This window comes from Eleutherodactylus coqui, chromosome 4 (genome assembly GCF_035609145.1).
Source record: "Eleutherodactylus coqui strain aEleCoq1 chromosome 4, aEleCoq1.hap1, whole genome shotgun sequence".
Classification (NCBI taxonomy): Eukaryota; Metazoa; Chordata; class Amphibia; order Anura; family Eleutherodactylidae; genus Eleutherodactylus; species Eleutherodactylus coqui.
Window position 1 is genome coordinate 213,838,292 of NC_089840.1, and position 21,386 is coordinate 213,859,677.

Here is a 21,386-nt window from a genome sequence, read left to right on the forward strand (position 1 = left end):
CCCCTGGACACCCCACTGCCTCTTCTAACCTGTCCTGCTGCTGCACTTTCCTCCCCCTCTGAAGCCCTGTCCTCAGTAGGCTGAGACAGTTGCCGGAAGTCCCCATCCTCATCACCCGGACTCTGGGAAATTTCCAAATGTTGGGCATTGGTCACGACAAACTCCTCAAGTGGGTGAGGAACAGTTTTTTCAGACTCATGGCAGGGACCCGAGAACAGTTCCTGGGAGTCTGCCTGCTCAGAATCTCTCCTTTTCCTGGAGTGACGAGGCTGGGAGGAAGGAGGAGCAGCAAGAGGATTCAGAGGTGCAGTCCCTAGCTCGGTAGGAGTGGACTGTGTGGAAGACTGGGTGTTCTATACATTGCTGGATGCCCTATCTGCGATCCACGACAGGACCTGATTGCACTGCTGTGCTTGTAATAAAGGTCTACCACGTTGACACATAAAATGTCAGATGAAGCTGAGGAGCGAAGAAATGCAGCGCTCTCCTAATTCCTCAGCAGCCAGCTGTTTCACCCCGCCCAGGACCTCGGCCTGTGCCCACACCCTCACTTGGACACCCACGCCCGCGTCCGCGTCAACTTCCACGTCCTCGACCCTTACCCCTACTCCTCATCATGTCGGATAAAGGCTAGAGCAATATATTAATTACCCCACTGTATAGCACAGAGAACTGGGGCTAATTCACAGCACACAGAGACTTGTAGATACCGGAGCATCTATTCTGTGACAAAATAAATTAACCCGCTGTCTTGCGCTGATACCTAGGGGTAATTTACCACTCACAGAGACTTGTATATAAGAGAGGCAGAGAACTGTTAACCCAGTGGATAGTGCTGATAACTGCAGCTACTTCACTGCACACAAGGAAAGGGTATTGTGAGATGTGCTGCACAGGGGCTGAGAACTATTAACCCAGTGGAAAGTGCTGATAACTGCGGCTTCTTCCCTGCACACAAGGAAAGGGTATTGTAAGATGTGCTGCACAGGGACAGAGAACTCTTAAAGGGGTTGTCCCGCGCCGAAACGGGTTTTTTTTTTTTCAATAGCCCCCCCGTTCGGCGCGAGACAAACCCGATGCATGTGTTGAAAAAAAAAAACGGATAGTACTTACCCGAATCCCCGCGCTCCGGTGACTTCTTACTTACCTTGCGAAGATGGCCACCGGGATCTTCACCCTCGGTGGACCGCAGGTCTTCTGTGCGGTCCATTGCCGATTCCAGCCTCCTGATTGGCTGGAATCGGCACACGTGATGGGGCGGAGCTACGAGGAGCAGCTCTCCAGCATGAGCAGCCCCATTCAACACGGAGAAGGCCGGACTGCGCAAGCGCGTCTAATCGGGCGATTAGACGCTGAAAATTAGACGGCACCATGGAGACGAGGACGCTAGCAACGGAGCAGGTAAGTGAATAACTTCTGTATGGCTCATAATTAATGCACAATGTACATTACAAAGTGCATTAATATGGCCATACAGAAGTGTATACCCCAACTTTGTTTCGCGGGACAACCCCTTTAACCCAGTGGATAGTGCTGATAACAGTGGCTACTTCACTGCACACAAGGAAAGGGTATCGTGAGATGCGCTGCACAGGGGCAGAGAACTATTAACCCAGTGTTTAGTGATGAGAACTCTGGCTACTTCACCGCACACAGCGAATGGGATATGTTAAATAGCCTGCACAGCCCCAGAAACAATTAGTGGACGGTTTAGCGATGAGAACTCTGGCTACTTCACCACACACAGCGAATGGGATATGTGAGATAGTCTGCACAGGCCTAGATGCTTTAAAAAAAAGAATTGGTGCACTACTGCTCCCAGCCAGCAATAAACGTAATGTACACAATGAGGAGTAGCCCTAAGAAGGACTGTTGGGTTCTTGAAGAAAGGATGCCCACTCTAAAGGCGAGCACCCACTGGCGTTTTTTTACCTGCGTTTTGCGTTTTGCGTTTTTCCTGCACAGGCATAGAGATAACATGTGTTCCTGTCCACTGGCGTTTTTTTGCGTTGCGTTTGCGTTTTTAACATAGGAACTGTCAGTTGCATATGTGTCCTTATTTTTCTCCATGGAAATTAATGGAAAAGCCGCGAAAACGCCGCGAAAAACGCGCGGAAAAATCACGGGAAACGCGGCGAAAACGCTGCGTTTTTCCCCGCGGAAAACGCAAACGCCAGTGGGTGCTCGCCCTAACACTTTCTCTATCTCAGCTGCAGCTCTTTCCCTAACCTCTGCCAGCATGCGTCTGAGGCGAGCCGCGGGTGGCACCACTTTAAGTACTCGGCGATCACTTGATCTGCCCAGCAACTCACTGCTGTAGACGTGCAGAGGGCTGGCACGTCACAGTAGGCAGTGGTAATGCCTTCCCTGCTTGTTTAGTGGCTAAAAAATGGCGCTAAACATGCGGGGAAGGGAAATGAGATTGACTTGAGTACCGCGTGGTGTTCGACTCGAGTACCGAGCATCTCGACTACCCTAATACTCAAACAAGCATCAAGCTCGGTCGAGTGTGCTCGCTCATCTCTAGTTAAGATCCATCTGTCAGACAGTGATCACACTGGTGATTTTCACGCCCGCAAAACTTTCCGAAAACACGTTCATCTGTTGAAGCCCTTAATCTGGTGACATGACTGTTTTGAACACCTGTTGGTTTTTAGATGCCTTGTGAATGTGCTATAGTGAATATCATTCTGTTACTCGCTGTGACTTTTAGTTACCTCATTGGTTCTTTTGTGTATTTCTTAAAGATTGGTCATTATTAGAGATGAGCAGGCACACTCAGTAAGCACAGATACTCGAGCGAGTATCGTCCTTTTCGAGTAGCTGCCACTCACCCACAAAGATTCAAGTGCCGGCGGGGGTGAGCGCTGTGTTGCGGGAGTGAGCAGGAGGGAGCGGGGGAGAGAGAGATCTCCTCCCCGTTCCCCCCCACTATCCTCCACTGGCACCTGAATCTTTGTGGGCGAGCAGGCAGGTACTTGAAAAGGACGATACTCGCTCGAGTATCTGTCCTAACCAGGTACGCTCGCTCATCTCTAGTCATTATGTGACAGAATATGCTATTAGAACTCTGTTCGAAATATGTAAGCGCAATTTTGGAAGATGTCTTTATCCATGAAATTTAAGTATAACGCTGTTTTTAACCTGGAATCCAATTTAATCGTTAGTTGTAGTATAAATTGTTTATTTCTGTATATCAGAAAAGCAAACATTTTATTAATCTGTACTTAGAGGTGTTATTTTTTTAGTTGTCAAGAATCATAATCAAATCTACACATTACATAATCTGTACTTTAGCTAAAATTTATCTTTGCAGCCTCAAATCTGACAAACCATTTTCTCAAGCCTTAGGGCGCCCACCCACTGGCGATTTTTTTTCCCTGCGAAATTCGCAGCATTTTTTTCTCTGCAGGGGTCTATGGGACTTGTAATGTTAAAATCGCGATCGCGCAAAATCGCGATTTTGCGGTAAATTGCGACTTTGCGTGATCGCGATTTTAACATTACAAGTCCCATAGACCCCTGCAGAGAAAAAAATGCTGCGAATTTCGCAGGGAAAAAAATCGCCAGTGGGTGGGCGCCCTTAAATGAATGGAAGTTCCAATATTTCTAACACTTAAAATGCTTAAAGATGATCAGTTGAATTTAATATTGTAACACTTTACAGAATATGTTATTATTAGAGTGAGCGAGCGTATTCGGCCACGCCCCTTTTTCGCCCTAGCGCCGCGATTTTCGAGTACTTCCGTACTCGGTCGAAAAGATTCGGGGGGCGCCGTTGGTGAGTGGGGGGGGGGGAGAGGGAAAGAGAGAGGGCTCCCCCCTGTTCCCCGCTGCTACCCCCCGCTCAGCCACACCGCCCCCCGGCGCCCCCCGAATCTTTTCACCCGAGTACGGAAGTACTCGAAAATCGCAGTGCTCGATCGAGTAATTACTCGAAACGAGTAGGTTAGTTCATCTCTAGTTATTATACCTTATGATGTACTACAATCATGTATATTATACAGTATTAGCGATAGAAGAGGAGAACGGCTGACTCGGTCATTTCCTTGCTGGCACTCCATTCAAAATGTCTTCCATAACCGTTCCAGTCAAAGGAAGCGAAGTCTCCACACTGTCTTGGGTTTCCTTCTGCAAAGTAGCCTCCTCCTCCAATACAGTGCTGCAAATATAGCAAGTAGAAATGAAGAAGTTGCTTTTTCATTTAGCAGCTTTATTTGTGTAGTAATAGCTATACAATCATTTAGGGTTTTGTTTCTGACCTAAAAACTAACCACAAGGAGAGCAAAGTGGCAGAAGGAGGAGTTGATGCTCACCTTCAAATTGTAACCCCAATATCAAGCTTATTACTCTAGCTACATTGTTATCTTCTGCCTTATAAGGATAATTTTGCGTGGTACAACTGTAGGGCACTTAAGCCCTTGACAACCATTACAGTGATTATTCCTCCTGTGCTTTCACTGCCTATTTACAGATACCGAATACCGCTTGGTTTTTAGGTGAGCCAACACCTAGCAACTAAGACAAGTGAGCAAAACTTGCTCACTTGCCCTGTCAGGTCCCGTGTTCACAGGTGATGACAGTCACTAGCGATAGCTCGTTTGAGTGATTACTCAGGCATCTGTTTCTGTAAAAGTACCCTAAGTTATTGTTGGGGCACTTACATGCAACTGTTTGCACAGCTGATTCATTGATAGACGATCATCTGGCCACGTTTCTCAGCCTAAACATATTAGCGAGATGTTCCTAATCGCATATCTTCCCTTTAAGTATCTTTGTTTTTTGTAGTTTGGTGCAGTTTATAGTTGTGACAACATCTGTTTATTCCAGTATACCCTTTTCTAGTTCTGAATATCTAGTTCTTATTTTGCTAGTCTGTCCCCTTAGTATGTTTTGCTCTTTGGTTTTCTAATGCAGTCGGTAGTTTGTCTTTTACTTACAATTACTGGTTAGTTTGTTGTACTGATCATACTGCACTCCTGTCATTAACAAGGATCTCATAGGGTCACAACTTAAACGTACTGAGGGACAGTGGGGTCTAGTGTTAGGGTAAGTGTCAGAAAAGGACTTAGAGAAAACCAGTGTTTGGGTATGTTAATATTTTGTGGATATACTGCAAATTTTCTTCTGCAACAAGTCTGTACCAGCATATCCACACCAAATGGTTCAGATTTTGTTGCAGATTCATTGAGCATTTCAGACCCTAATTTGAAGGAGTAAACATACGCTTAAGGTTGGCATTCTGCTGGTTATGTCAGTTCTGTATTATTTGTTCCAGTCTCTGCTCCCAGTTTCATTATATTCATAATCATCCAGTTACAATCACCCTCTGTCATCTGATGGTGAGCCATTAGCAGCATTTTTGTTTTCACTGTGTTTATTCTGCACGCGCTTCATATCTATATTTCTTGTGAGATGTGGTTGATACACTTTTTGGCTCTACTGTAAATCCTGGGGATAGTTGAGTACTAGAAGATACTGTTAGTGCCCAGGGAAGACAACTGCTAAAGCTGCAGCCAAGTTCTGCTGTTCAGCATCCGGCCAGCATTGTTGCACTTACATGTTCTGTGTTGCATCCAGTCACCCTCATTCCTGCACAAAGGGCTGAAGGAGCTCTTTCAGTATTAAAAACTCGGAACTGGACAAAACCAGCAACAAACTCTTCTGCAGACAAAGAAAGGAATTTTTAGACTTACACTATTTTCATAAAGACTATTGTCAACTGCTGTAAAATTAAAAATGACCTTACTTTGTCCTTGTGGTGAATGATATGATGCGGTCTTCTGAGCACTTCCAAAGTCATAAATAACAGGAATGGCCGGTCCATTATTTGTGAGGCAGGCTCCAACATTATACGTCACCGGGTATATCTGAGAGAGAGTTACACAAATATTCATGGAAGTTTAATAGCTACAGATCCATTGGTGAACTGGCTTTCCAGTCTTAGACATTAAAGTTGTCCATTCATTCAGCTAACATTTGTCTTTTCTGATCCCACTCTCCCTGCTAGCATACATGTGACTGGCTTGGAGAGGGGAAAAGCCGCTGTCAGACTCTGTAGACAACGGCTTATCTCTCCAAAACCAAAAAGATTAGATATATTGAAATCCACCTGCCCATTCATTCTCTTGATGGACATCTGTAGTTGGGGAAGGCTTATGGAGGTCCTAATATGTGATGACCAGGAATCAGTACAATGTTTTGGGTGGCTGACTTCCCATCCTATGGTGACCAAGTAATGTCATGCAGTGCGAACCCCAAATGAAGTCCAAGAAACAGGGAATTCGGGTCAACTCACCATTTACTTGAATAAAGCTTGGCGATTACAACATCCAAAGTATGGAGGTACAGTTTATTTTAAAACAGTCTATTTGCTGATGGTGGATGCAATTCCTTCCATACTATATTTTGCTTCCTAGTCTCTGTCTCTGTAACTAGGTCGGCTTGGAGTAATGAGATTCTTTAGTTTAGGGACCCTCACATCAGCGGAATGTCTAATAACATCATCTGAACCCCCAAATATAGGGCTAAGAGGAATCAGCTACAACTTGGACTTCTCACCCTTTGTTCTTCCACTCAATATCAGGCCTCACACCTGCGCCCCCAGGCATGAGGAACAAGAGGAACATTACATCTTCTTCTGTGAGCTTACCCTGCCTCACTTTACTGTACTTTGGGTGTGGTCGTTTTAATAACTTTGATCCTCCCATCACTTCTGCATGAGCTAGCTTGTTTACTAGAAAACTGTGTCTGCAAACTGTCTGGCTTGTTAAAGGGGTTGTCCCGCGCCGAAACGGGTTTTTTTTTTTTTCAACCCCCCCCCCGTTCGGCGCGAGACAACCCCGATGCAGGGACGTACAGACAGCTTACCGGAGCGCTTACCTTGATCCCCGCGCTCCGGTGACTTCTATACTTACCTGTGAAGATGGCCGCCGGGAACCTCTTGCTTCGTGGACCGCAGCTCTTCTGTGCGGTCCACTGCCGATTCCAGCCTCCTGATTGGCTGGAATCGGCACGTGACGGGGCGGAGCTACACGGAGCCGCTCTCTGTCACGAGCGGCTCCATAGAAGAACACAGAAGACCCGGACTGCGCAAGCGCGGCTAATTTGGCCATCGGAGGCCAAAAATTAGTCGGCTCCATGGAGACGAGGACGCTAACAACGGAGCAGGTAAGTAAAAAACTTTTTATAACTTCTGTATGGCTCATAATTAATGCACAATGTATATTACAAAGTGCATTATTATGGCCATACAGAAGTGTATAGACCCACTTGCTGCCTCGGGACAACCCCTTTAATTAGGGGGCCATCGTAGCTGACAGGTGAGTTGCGGCAGGGAGCAGGGGAGAGCGGGCGGGAGAGAGGGAGAGAGAGATCTCCCCTCCGTTCCTCCCGGCTCTCCCCCGCAGCTCCCTGCCCCACGGCGGCCCCCTAATCTTTCGGGACGAGCGGGGAGATACTCGGCTAAGACACATTACTCGAGCGAGTAGTGCCTTAGCCGAGTATACTCGCTCATCCCTATTGTTAACCCTCTAACTGCTGTACTTTACTTTAGAAAAACCAGCCACTACTTAAAATACATTTGCATTCTAAAACCAGTATTCAAGCATAATAAAAGATTTTTATTTCAATGTTTTTCATATAATTCAGTGTGTAGGTCTTCAGGCCACCAGATACATGTTTCTGGGTATCACATTTATACATCATATGGTTGGCCAATCCCATTGAGATAGCCGCTAACGTTAGTTAGGTAATATTGGCTAACATTAATCTTATGTGTATGGCCAGTTTAGAGCATTTCCATAGCGGAGGCCAATTTCCAGTGATAGTTGCTTCTATTGCTGAAATGTGATACTCTGTACTGGCAGTGATACCTCCACTGGCTACACCTATCCTCCAGTGGATGGCAAACATGTTTAAGGTTACAAACAGATACCAGGCTGATTACTCACTTTATATAGATTGAAGAGGTTTCCACCCTCGCGGGAAAAGAAGCCGTTATTTGTGCGATATCTTAATATAGCGGTTTTTCTCCACTTAAACATAGGTGTCTTGTTGGGAACATGCCATAACCCCAAGTCTTCAGCAATAATATCATAGTATCCAGGATTCTAGTAGCAAATTGTGAAATAACAGACATTCAAATTGACTGTCCAAGATTTTAAGGGTATCTTGAAATATATCTGAAAGAGCTGTGGATGTTCAAATACAGATTTGCATGAAAAAATCCCAAGTTTATCACAGTATTACAGTGCCAGCAAACTGAATGAGATACATTAACCCATTCGCAACATCAGTCATACATGTACGTTACATCTGTGCAGTTTCTATGGAGTGCCTTTAGGAGCCAAGCCCACTCCATACAAGGTAGATGCTAGTTGCCAAAGCTGCCAAAAACAGCCAACATCCAGCTAAAGTAGCCAGGATAAGAGATAAATCCAATCCCAGCCTTTAACCCTTAAGATGGTCCATCTGTTTCCTGAAGGCTTGGCCTGTGAAGACTCCAATGCCTGCTATAGATGCTGTGGCACAGCTTAATATGATACTTGTAATAGTACAAAATAACGCAACACTAAGGTACACTGTACAGATGAACAAATGATCACAACTTCAGGTCCTCCACAGAGACTAAAATAAAGATTTTTTTATACATAAAATTTTTTTTTTTAAAGACCTTTTTCCAAGACATAAAAAATTCAAAACAAAAAACCCCAATATCATTGCAATAATAATCCCACAAGGTGAATACTGTCAGAGAAAAATAAGGATAGGGAATTACAGCTTTAGGCCTCGTTCACACGAGTATTGTTTTGCACACACGTATGTACGTGCAAAACAGCTCTGCACGGATGTGCAAAAAAAGCAAATGAACAAAGCTGCATGCCCATTGCTTTCAATGGGGACACCACTTCAATGAATGGCCGAGCGCTGCCTGTGATTGGCGGAGCGCTCAGCCAATCAGACACAGCCTTTTCAGGAGGTGGGGATTTTAAATTTCCACCTGCTGAAAGAGCTTCGGTACGCTGCCAGGGAGCCAAGTGGCAAGACGCGCCGAGCCCTAACAGCTGCATGTCTTGGTGAGTATGTCTTTTTAAATTTTTTTTTTACTACAGCTAGTGATAATTTTCAGGAAAGGGCTAATATTTAAAGCCCTTTCCCGAAAATCACTGCAGGGGTTGCCGCTATCCCATTGCTTTCAATGGGGCTGCCGGCAGTAGCGCTGGCCCCATTAAAAGCAATGGGAGAACATTGCGATCCTCTGCCACAGCTGTGGCAGGGGATTCTTTACACCCCGCAGGGAGTCCCCTTGTCACTGAACACTGTGATAGTGCTGTCACAGTGTTCAGTGATGAGGGGACTCCCCATGGGGAATATTTACACGCCGCATGGATCTTCCTATCTTTTGAAGGTGTGTGAATTTGCACACCTGTAAAAGACGGACATGTGATCATAGGAAAACAATGGTTCTAATAGACGCGTGGTTTTCTGCATACATACGCATGCAGAAATATACGCTAGTCTGAATGAGGCCTTAAGTTTTGTGATCCTTTCTGCAAGAAATTTTATTTTATAAAAAGCAATCAAAGAGTCGCATGTGCTGCAAAATAGTAGTAAAAAAAATCCCCAACAGCTTGCACTGCGAAAATCAAGCCCTTACACAGCTTCATCGAGAAAAAAAATTAGTTAAAGGGGTTGTCCCACGAAAGCAAGTGGGGTTATACACTTCTGTATGGCCATATTAATGTACTTTGTAATATACATCGTGCATTAAATATGAGCCATACAGAAGTTATTCACTTACCCCCTCCGTTGCTGGCGTCCTCGTCTCCATGGCTCCATCTAATTTCAGCGTCTAATCGCCCGATTAGACGCGCTTGCACAGAAGGGTCTTCTCCCTTCTGGTCGGTCCGGGCACGAGCGGCGTTTTGGCTCTGCCCCCTTCTACGCATCATCGCGTAGCTCAGCCCCGTCACGTGTGCCGATTCCAGCCAATCAGGAGGCTGGAATCGGCAATGGACCGCACAGAGCCCACGGTGCACCATGGGAGAAGACCCGTGGTGCATCGTGGGAGAAAACCGCAGTGCATCCCTGGGAAAGGATCGGCGGCCATCTTTGGAAGAAGTTTTATAAGTTGATGAAACGCTAGAATGGTGATTAGAAACCTTCTTTAAACCTTCTTTACACGTGTACATTGTAATGTTTGATTTAGAAGGGGGACTGGGCAGAAAAAAAAAGATTCACTTTTGCCTCGGGACAACCCCTTTAAGGGGTCAGACTTTGGCAACAGAAACAATTTTTTTTTACCAGTTTCACATGAGCGCATTGTTACATGTCCATGATATGGATCCATAGTGCAAAAGTGTTACAGATGAAAGAGCAGTATGTTATCAGTATTGTCATCAGTATTTGATCTGTATGTGCCACTGTATTTGATGTTTTTGCCTAATTGCTAATAATACCAATGAATGCAAATACTGATGGAATATTGATGCACCTATATCTTAATCACTTTCCATAGACTATAATGGTCAGAATTTTCACACAATATGATCAACAGTAGCACATACTAAGTTTTTAAAACACAACCGTGAAATATACGTCAATTTAAATAGATACATAAATTTACATTGGCTCTGTGCAAAATACACTTGTCTAAAAGCATTATTTATATATATTTTTAAATTAGTACTACAGAAAAACTTTATAAGTTTGCTATCACTGACCCGCAGAATAAAGTTACCATGTTATTGTTTGTGCACTATATACACTGTAAAGACAAGACCAGCCCTCAAAGGAGCAATAGCAATTTTTTTTAATTTTACCGACAGAAATGTTTAAAATTTTTAACGTTTTTTTTTAGTATTTTATAAGGTACATTAAGGTCGCAAGCACATGTGGAATCCTGGGCAGAATCTGGCCCTGGAAGCAGCATCGTCCACGTGTACCTGCTTTCTTTTTCTCTTCTCTGTACTGCAGATGGTCCGAACGGCGAGCCGTCGAACATGCGCAATGCAGACTTTTTTCTTATACTCCTGCTTTCCCCGTGTGACTGCCTAGCGATAATGCAGAATCCGCAACCTTTCTCCAATGTCAATTACAAATGGGGCCGCAGATCGGATGATTTCTATTGATTTCAATGGAAGCTATCCGCGGAATCCGAGCAAAAATGGGGCATGCTAAGATTTCTCTTCTGCGAATGGAAATCACAATTGAATTTTGCTTGTGTGCATAAAGAATCACTTTTTCATTGCATGCTATGGGTGGTATTTACTGCCGAATCCTGAGGCAGATGCCCCCTCTGGATTCTGCAATGCAAATCTGCCTGTCTCAATGCCCCCTGACTCCTTAAGGACGCATCCCTTTTTTCTTTTTTACCTTTTAGTTTTTCCTCCCCACTTTTAAAAAAACCTTAACTCTTTTAACCCCCTAAGGATGCAGACTTTTTTTCCCCATTTTTGTTTTTTCCTCCATTTCCGTTTTTACAATAGTACTATTTAATGTACCATATAATGTACTGGAAAACTTTTTTAAAATTCTAAGTGGAGTGAAATGGCAAAAAAAAAGAAAATCTGCCATATTTTAAAGGGTCTTGTTTCTACGGCGTACACACTGCAACAAACATGACAAGATAACTTTATTCTGTGGGTCAGTACGATTACTACAAAACCACATTTCCATAGTTTTTATTTGCTGCACTTATTTTTCCCAAAGATATTTACTTTTTAAATTATTTTCTGCTGCCATCTTGTGTCGGACATAACTTTTTTATTTTTCAATCGACACAGTTGTGCAAGGGCTCATTTTTTGCAGGACATCCTGTAGCTTCTATTGGTGCCATTTTCGAGTACATACAACTTTATGACTTTAAGGGCTCATGCAGATGAGCGCTGTTTTCACGCTGTTAACAGCGCACACACCACGCTTCTAATAGGAACCAACAGGTTCCTATAGAAGCGTTCACATGGAGGTTGTTAGGTGCGCGAAACTCTGCGTATCTAAAAAAAGATAGATCATGTGAGTGCAAACTTGCATGTCGGCTCCAAGGTGCGGGCAAAGATAGCACATATCCTGTCTTTGTTGCGTTCTTTCCATAGGCTCCTATTTGGAGCCTTGAAAGCATGCAGCACGTATCTCAGAGCATGTGATTGGGCTACTTCGGGGAGCTTGAAGAAGCCCATTCACGCGATCTTCAGAGTGCTGTTAGCAGCCAGCTTTTCTCGCTGCTAGCAGTGTTGACAACTACGCTCGTTTGCATGAGCTCTTAGACAGGATGACTAAAGAAGCACAATTCTGCAGTTGTTTATTCTCATAACGTTCACAGCAAGGGATAAATAATGCAATACTTTGATGGATCAGATGTTTACGACGCGGCGATACCAAATATGTTTTGGGGTTTTATTATTTAGATTCTTTTATTATAAATATGGCATAAGAGGTTTTTTTTTTTTTTTATTACGTTTAATTTTTTAAATAATTAATAAAACTTTTTAAAACTAATTTTTACATGTTTTTTTAGTCCCCAGAGGGGATAACATCTTGCAACGGTTTGATCGCTCCTACAGTATGATGTAATGCCATACTGGCTGCCATGGCAACTGCATGGCAACCAATCTCATCGCAGGATACAGTGTGGGACCCCCGGACATCGATTGGGGCATTTAAGTGCTGCTGTCAGAATTGATGTTAGTATTTAAAGGGTTAACAGCTGTGATGAGCTGTGCTGCTCATCAGAACTGTTGCGGCAGGTGTTGGCTATAAGAAACAGCTGCCATCCACATTGTATGGAGGAGGATCGAACCCTGATCCCCCTTCATACAAACCCTGAACCTCCAGGATGTAAATGTACATCCTGTAGCGTTAAGGGGTTAATTATCTAGCAACATAAATGTTTGATGGCTTATTTTCGGAGGGCAAGTTATATTTTTCAATGGCACCATTTAATGTACCATATAATGTACTGAAAATTTTAATGAGGAGTGAAATGGAAAAAAAAACAAATTCTGCCATCTTTGGGGGAAGGGGTGGTCTTGTTTCTTCGGTGAAAATGTGCAAATATGACATGACAACTTTATAGTATGATTAAACGATTACTACAAAACAAATTTATATATATATATATATATATATATATATATATATATATATATATATATACACATACTAAAATTACTTTCTGCTGCCATGTTTTGACCACCATAACATTTTTATTTGTCCGTCTACATGGTTGTGCGAGGGCTCGTTTTTTGCAGGACATCTTATAGTTTCAATAGCTACTACTGTGGCAGTTTATTTTTTCTTGCATGGCTTGATAGGCAATCTACCATGGTACCACTCAGGGCTTTCAGAAGGCCCCCAGCTGCCATAGTAAACACACAGGGCTTTTAAATGCCACTGTCAGCTCCGATGAGCAGCATTGCTGATCAAAGCTTTTGCGGGCAGGTGTAAGAAACAGCTGGCACCTGCATTGTATGGGTGGGGTCGAATACTGATGCCCTTCCATACAAACCACCAACCTCCAAGACGTAACTGTACGTCATGGAGCGTTAAGGAGTTTACGGGCACCATGAAACCTCTACATAGTCTTAAAAAATGCATACTAAAATGCGTATTAGGTAAAAATATTGTTATCCTCCATTAAGAGTAAGAACCTTGTAATCATCACTGGTAGCTCCATCAGGTTGTCCAAAAGTAGCATAGTTGGCCCAGTTGTCATCGCCTTTTGGGTTGTTGGGGTTGTTTCCTTGCTGGCTTGACCAGCGATCTCCCACTGTACATTTGCCATACATGTTATTTTCATGGATACTGGCCACCAATGTCCAACCTCCACCATTAGTTGCCATGTCACAGTAGGTCTGGTACTTCAGGCCGTCTTTTGTGGTCAGTGTATATATTCCATCTAGATGATAGTATCAATAGGTCAAACTCTATATATAAGCAATTCAGCTAGTAAGGTGGCAAATTTATGTCACAAATTCACATTTCAAGGTATATGTGCAGGTTTTGTGTTTTGATGTCTGCCTCATCCAGAAAATGCAGGATAGAATGAAAAAGACACTAAGTTGTTAAGGGTATTTTCACATGGGTATAATTATTCTGCAGGACACAGCGCAGTTACAGATTTTGACGAATAGTAAGGCTTTTGTTGCGCTTTTAATGGAATGCATTCTGTGGAACCTATTGAGTAATTTCTTGCATTTTTTTTCTGCAAACTTTAATTACGAAACTTCATCTCTTGCAATTTAGCAATCTACAACAACATTTCGGAAAGACGTCCTTAATTAAGGGTTTTCTGCAGTGAGATTTTAATTTGTCAGTTTGGAGTAAATCACAAAGCCATAGAGGAATTTGAAAGTACAAATTTAAAGCAACTTTTTACACTTTCAACAGAGGACTACATTCTTCAAGAGGATTCATGCGTGACTGGGAAGTATGAGAAATCTATAACACTCTTGCCTGGTGACCACCTAACACTAGAGATGAGCGAATATAGTCTTTTTGAGTAATTACTCGATCGAGCACCGCAATTTTCGAGTACTTCCGTACTCGGGTGAAAAGATTCGGTGGGCGCCGAGGGGCGGGGGGAGGCATGACGGAGCGGAGGGTAGCAGCGGGGAACAAGGGGGGAGCCCTCTCTCTCTCCCTCCCCCCCACTCCCCGCTGCAACCCCCCACTCACCCACGGCGCTCCCCAAATCTTACGGAAGTACGGAAGTACTCGAAAGTCGCGGCGCTCGGGCGAAAAAGGGGTGTGGCCGAGTAGGTTCGCTCATCTCTACCTAACACTAATTCAGAGACCAAAAAACCTTCACATCTTTATCAGTGGACTATTTAAGTATTTATTTATTTCTCTACTCATCCTGTTGTAGTATTCTTTTAAGTGCAAATTTATCACATCCATATCTGTGTCTTGTCATAAGTATGTGTGTATATATATGCATGCCTCTTCAGATCTATTTCACTACAACTGATGAAGAATCCTGAAAGGTTCGAAAGCTCGCTATAACATCATGTATTTTTGTTAGCCAATAAAAGATATCATATCTACAAGATTACTTGGTTTATCAGGCTGGAAACAATCACAGAGTGGTATAAGGTCTCATTTACATGGGCTACAAAATCTTGTTACAAAATCATTGCTACAAAAGGCATGAATGTGAAACCTTTGGTTCCCAATGGGTTCTTTCTCATAAGAGATGTTTTGTAGCCTGAAAGAACCCATTGGAAACCATGAGCTTCACATACCTGCACTTTGTAGCAATGTTTTGTAGCAAGATTTTGTAGCCCATGTGAATGAGACTATATACCATATTCACATGGGCTTTAAGCACACGGAAGAAGCCAAGCATAACAGGAAACGATCAACAGAAGACTCTACAAATTGCAAATACACTTTGTTCGCGTGACCACTATTTGAAAAACTCTAAACAACAAACAGGAGGGAATTTGCTGAAATTTAAAAAGAATTGTGGGCCTTTTCAAGTTTAACCACATGGATGCTCCACAATTCTTCTGGGATATTGTTCTACAAACAGATGAGACAAAAATAAGGCTTTTTAGCACAAATATACAATGCTATGCTTGGAGAAAACATAATACTGAACGCAATACCAAAAACCTCATCTCAAATGTAAAGCATGGTGGAGAGAGGATCATGAAACAATGAATTCCAAGGTAGATCGAAGCATTCTTCAGAAAAACGTAAGAACAGGTGATGAACAAGACAATGAACCAAAGTATACAAGTGGACCAACTAAACAATGGTTGAAGAAGAAGATTATTTGTGTTTTGGAATGGCCAAATCAGAGACCTCAGCCCTATCAAGATCCTGTGGCATGACCAGAAGGGAGCTGTGTAGATAAATCATCCATCCCAAAAATACTGATGAAATGAAAAACATTTGCAGGGAGCAAGGGTCCAAAATTAGAGATGAGCGAACGTACTCGGTAAGGGCGATTTCGCAATAGAGCACCGCGATTTTCGAGTTCTTCACTACTTGGGTGAAAAGTACTCGGGTGCGCTGTGGGGCGGGGGGTTGCAGAGGGGAGTGGGGGGTAGCAGCGGGGAACAGGGGGGAGCCCTCTCTCTCTCCCTCCCCCCCCCCCACTCCCTGCTGCAACCCCCCACTCACCCACAGCGCACCCGAGTACTTTTCACCCGAGTAGTGAAGTACTCGAAAATCGCGGTGCTCGATTGCGAAATTGCCCTTACCGAGTACGTTCGCTTATCTCTATCCAAAATACCTCCTCTATGTTGTGGACCACTGTAATCAATGCAGTAAATGCACAAATCCAGGTAATTCCAAAGGATTCACTTATGTTTTCTTGCAACTATATATCATCAAATGTATACACATAAAGTGTGTGTGTATTTTTATCACCTTCAGCATATGGATATAATTTCTTGATTTCATTGCAGCTTCTTTGTCTGTCAATGCATACTCCAGCATGTACTAAGGAGAGCACTATGAGACCGCACACCCACATTGTAGCTGACTGCCAGGAGGGGACAAAAACATGAAAATTAATTACAATAAAATGAAGTCTAGGGCTACATAGTGTCATCCTGTCTGTATCTCATGCAATGTGAGGGAATGTACTTGCATTGTGACTCCCAATTTGCCATTACCCAACAGTCACAACAAATCCAAGCATGCTGGATTTCTTGCCATTTTTAAGGCTTAAACAGATGGGTGTGATTTAGTCACATTATGTGACCATGATAATCATGGCCGCATAACGGGATGAAACAAAACCATTAATTTCAATAGTTTCGTTTCCAATATAGGGATTCTCGCGCATTATTATTACGCGCGAGAAAAGATAGGACTTGTCTTATCATTCTCATTTCTCTTTTCTGTGGTGGCAACAATGTGTGAATTGCACCATGATCATATTTACTTACTGTATATTACATGCAAGGCCGGCAGGGTGACATTGTCTTTGGCAGTGCAACGTGTATCACCGGCAAAGTTGCTGAGTATCTTTTCTCAGCTTTATATAGGTTTTCCCATTAAAGATATTTATCCCTGATCCACCAGATAAGTGATAAATGTCGGATTGTGCGGATTTGGCCTCTGGGATTTCCAACAATCCCAAAACTAGCACACTCAAATGCCCCATGGAAATGGAGGGGGGTGGGGGGTGCATTCTTGACTACCAATAGAAGTGAATAGAGTGGCAGTTGAGCATTGCTGTAGATATGGGATACATTTTTTTAATGGGAAAGCCACTTTTAAGTGCATATTCATCTTCGAATTTTGCTCATGTTATTATTTTTCTACTACTTCTGCCTTCTCCTTTCTAGGCTACATAGAGCTCAATGAGCACTATGTAGTGCAGAGAGAAAGTGGAAGTATTACTTTCGCTATACAACCCAGCGATCACATGATGCCAGGTGCCCCTCTGCACACCAGAGATGCAGGGTCCTAGAAGACCCAGGTCATCTTTGTCATTACAGTGTAAAATAAATTATATGACACCATGGGGAACACAGATATTTATAGAAAACAAAACAAAAATACATTTGAAGAAAATTACAAAATAAAAATATATACATAAAGAAGATAATGACCCACGGACGACCAAAACCAACACCATATGTACCCTGTAATCCAAAACTATACAAGTTACATATTAAAATGTTAAAAATAAAATGAGGAAGCCATTCCTGTTCTTAGCATGAATATCCTAATATTATAAATAAACAGCTAGAAATCTAAAATAAATAGTTTTTTTTAGCTTTTTACCTCTAATAAAACAAAAAAACAGAAAAAAATCAGTGAAAAAATATATATTAATATAGCCCAATATGTCATAGGGAAAAAATGCAACAAAAATAATGTTGGTAGCTGAAGAAAAAAAAATAAGGCAATACTACATAGGTAAAATCCCTAAAAAGTGTCCGGTCTTTAAGTGGTTAAAACTGAGAAAGGAACACTCTAATATTGGAAAAAACACTACAATGCAAGTCTTGAGCTAATAATATTTTCTAATACTGACATACTGCATAACAGTCTCACATATACCTGATTAGTTCTGACTTACTGTATGAATCACTTGTTTGCCAACATCAACTTTAGGGGTAAATAGCTCTGAAAAAGAGAACATGTCCTCAAGAGATAAATGTGTTTCAATAATATATAAAGTTGTCATATACAACATGTAATGCATCTGAATAGAAGAAGCTGTCATTAGATGGGCACTTATTGAATTAAACACCATCACTAAAATTCTTTATATCCTTCCTAATATCTCTTGAAGTACATTGAAGATACTATGGGTAAAGAGTTTTAAAGAACATAAAACCAATAGTATGATGTCTACAAATGAAATACAGTAGAACCATAAGAGTGTAGAATCAAAATGAAGCCCCTGATGGTAAACTCACATGAGAGGCACAACTTACCAATTCACACGTTCTTCCAATTCTGGAAGTCCAAATGTCAAGGTGTCAACTTTTATAGCAAAAATGCCAGTTCCAATCATAGACCATATATCAATCACTATAATAAATCATAGATTCTTAGCAATCACTGTAATAAAAGGTAATTGCATTATTGGACTATTAGGTTTCTCAAAAGCTTAAATAAACATTTCCACCTTTCAAATGATGATTATGTTGAGGGAGTTGCCAACCGACACAAGTTACAGGATACAAGGCATACAATGGAGATATAAAAAATAGAGGCTTTTATTCTAGTGGATGAACTATTAAGAAATATAGCTTTGCAATTTAGAAAACAGTTTGAGCACAAGGAAATTATTGCAGTATCCCATTAATCTTAACCACTAAAAATGGTCAAGCTATATGTAAGAGAGAATAACAATACTGTATAATTTGTATAGAATATGTACTGTTAGGTTGACATAGCTATGATAAAATGATTTGCACTTCAATACAGAATTTTAGAACAGTCTGTTGTAACTTGATTTATAGTACCGTGAAAAACGACACACTTCTGTGGTAATAAGCGGTAGTTCCGATCACATTAGCTCAATGTTCCTAGGCTCAATATAACAGAAGGTCCTAGTTAAAGCTCATCCCAGTGGTTCAAGCTTTGCTTATCTCACTACACATGTAGCAGGCCTGCTAGTCACTTACAGTAATTATGAGTGTGCACGTTTGTTTTTTTTACAACCCATTATTGAAGAAGCTCTCACTGTTCAATAGTGATTCGGGATATGGGCTTCACTATATACTAAAGCTTCTACCAAAGGGTCTGGCTGTTCACACCAGGTAAGTCTGCTCTGCTTCTCTCATCTTTCTTCTCCCACATCACTGTTTTACATATATCTTGAAGCACTGTCCTGATTATTCTTTTTCTATCGTAGAGAATGACATAACTCTTCTTGTAGACCAATGAAAGTGTTCACCATGCTCAACTGTCAGTCAACCATGCTGGACTCCTGGGAACTTAGTCTTATAATCAGCCTCTGGCCCACCCACTCAGAAGATACTTTCATAAATGTCCTGCACTAATTGTGGGCTTCACTATATACTAAAGCTCTACTTAATGACAACACAGCATATGCATGGAATATGACCAATTCTACTGCTGGTGTGGCTCATTGGGATGAGTCAATGGAAAAAGCTAGGCTATTCAGACTTTTATTTATCACTATACCACTAAAAATACATGTTTAAAGTTGATACCAAATCTTCATCAAATGAAGATACTTTTAGTCATTACAGCTATGGTAACCACCACTCATCCTCAGCTGGGGACTCAGCGAGACCTGGTCTGCCTGTACATCTCTGATGTAGGAACCCCAGGTGAACAGGTGATCATGATCCTGTGCCTTCTGCCAGCACCGTAAATGCAGGCACAGCTGTCATAGATTTTAATGTGCCTGCAGTTACAAGCAACGGGCAATTACACAGGAGTTGGAGCTATCTGATTCTGCTCTGTACACTGTGTTGTCATAGACAGAATTATAGAATGGTAAAGTTGGAAGGTACCTCCAGGGTCATCGGGTCCAACCCCCTGCTCAGTGCAGGATTTACTAAATCATCCCAGACAGATATTTGTCCAGCCTTTGTTTAAACACTACCATTGAAGGAGAACTCACTACTTACCGTGGTAACATGTTCCACTCATTGATCACCCTCACTGTCAGAAAGTTTTTTCTAATATCTAATCTGTGACTCCTCCCTTTCAGTTTTATCCCATTGCTTCTAGTCTTTCCTTGTGCAAATAAGAATAGGGCTGATGTGGTGCTAACAGGGAGAGCCCAATCAACTGATCGGCAGGGGTGCCAAGTGGTGGACCCCAGCTGATCATCTACTGATTATCTATCCTGAGGCTAGGTCAATAATAGTATTTTCCCAAAACACCCATTTAAGAACAGATCATCTAACCTAATGCTTGGTACTGCCAATAATACATCTCACAGTATCATAAATTAGGCTGGGTATTTAAATGAAAGGTATAAAGATAAGATTTATTTGGAAACTATGTTCTCTATCTGTGTTTACAAAGAAGACCAGATGGCAAGCATCTACAAATTATAAGGTCCCGATACAAGGAAGTGTGTGATCACAAAATGACCTACTGTTTATATCAACTTTTTATGTTAAACATATTTCTTTTAATTTTTTGTGATTTTTAATTTCCATTTCACTATATATATTTAAATAATAATAATAATAATATCCCGCAGCTTTTATTCTGACCACTAAGCCTTACAATATTTTGCATTGAAGAAAATGGAAGGCCCTCCAAATCACATTCCTATCCTAGTGAATAGTCGGAATTGAGACTCCACCATTCCATACAACGAATTGGAAGATGTTGTAGAGGTCTTATTGGAGGAGCCCATTACCACTAAGCTCAAATCCCCCAGCTTTTTTTTATCCTATTGAAAATAGAGGACCTTGTATGGAAACTTTTTATAATAAAGTTTTAAATGATTTTAAAAAGATGTCTAAACAGAAATTTAGGATAAGCAAAGCTGAAGCTGAGCCTGTGCCATCCCACTGTGGGAGCAGCCTGTTAATGATAGCCGGCTTCCCGCTGCAACAGCGGGGGTACATGAGAACAGTAACCCCACGGTTAACCCCTTACATGTCGTGATTTATGTAAATCGCGGCATGTAAAGGATTCACAGAGGGTGCTCCCTCTGTGATGTCATCGGACCCCCGCAATGTAATTGTGGAGGGTCAACGGGTTGCCATGGCAACAGAACAACAGACACTGGCATCGCAGCTTGCCATTGCCTATGACCGCTATTACAAGCAATAAGGCATTACAGTACATACATCCTGCAGTGCCTAATCATAGCAATCATAGCTGCTACGAATCATAGTATCATAAAATCATGGAATAGTAGAGTTGAAAGGGACCTCCAGGGTCATCGGGTCCAACGCACTGCTCAGTGCAGGATCACT

At 42.2% G+C, this 21,386-nt stretch overlaps 1 protein-coding gene across 1 annotated transcript; it reads right to left on the reverse strand.

Moving 5' to 3' along the window:
* Positions 1 to 4,009: 4,009 nt before the first annotated feature.
* Positions 4,010 to 18,106, reverse strand: LOC136626597 (intelectin-1a-like). The gene is made up of 7 exons (XM_066601644.1): positions 18,044 to 18,106; positions 16,378 to 16,492; positions 13,650 to 13,897; positions 7,953 to 8,111; positions 5,750 to 5,870; positions 5,561 to 5,664; positions 4,010 to 4,162 (listed from the first exon to the last, which is right to left on the reverse strand). The coding sequence occupies exons 1-7, from the start codon at positions 18,104 to 18,106 to the stop codon at positions 4,010 to 4,012; spliced, it is 963 nt and encodes a 320-aa protein (XP_066457741.1).
* Positions 18,107 to 21,386: the final 3,280 nt, after the last annotated feature.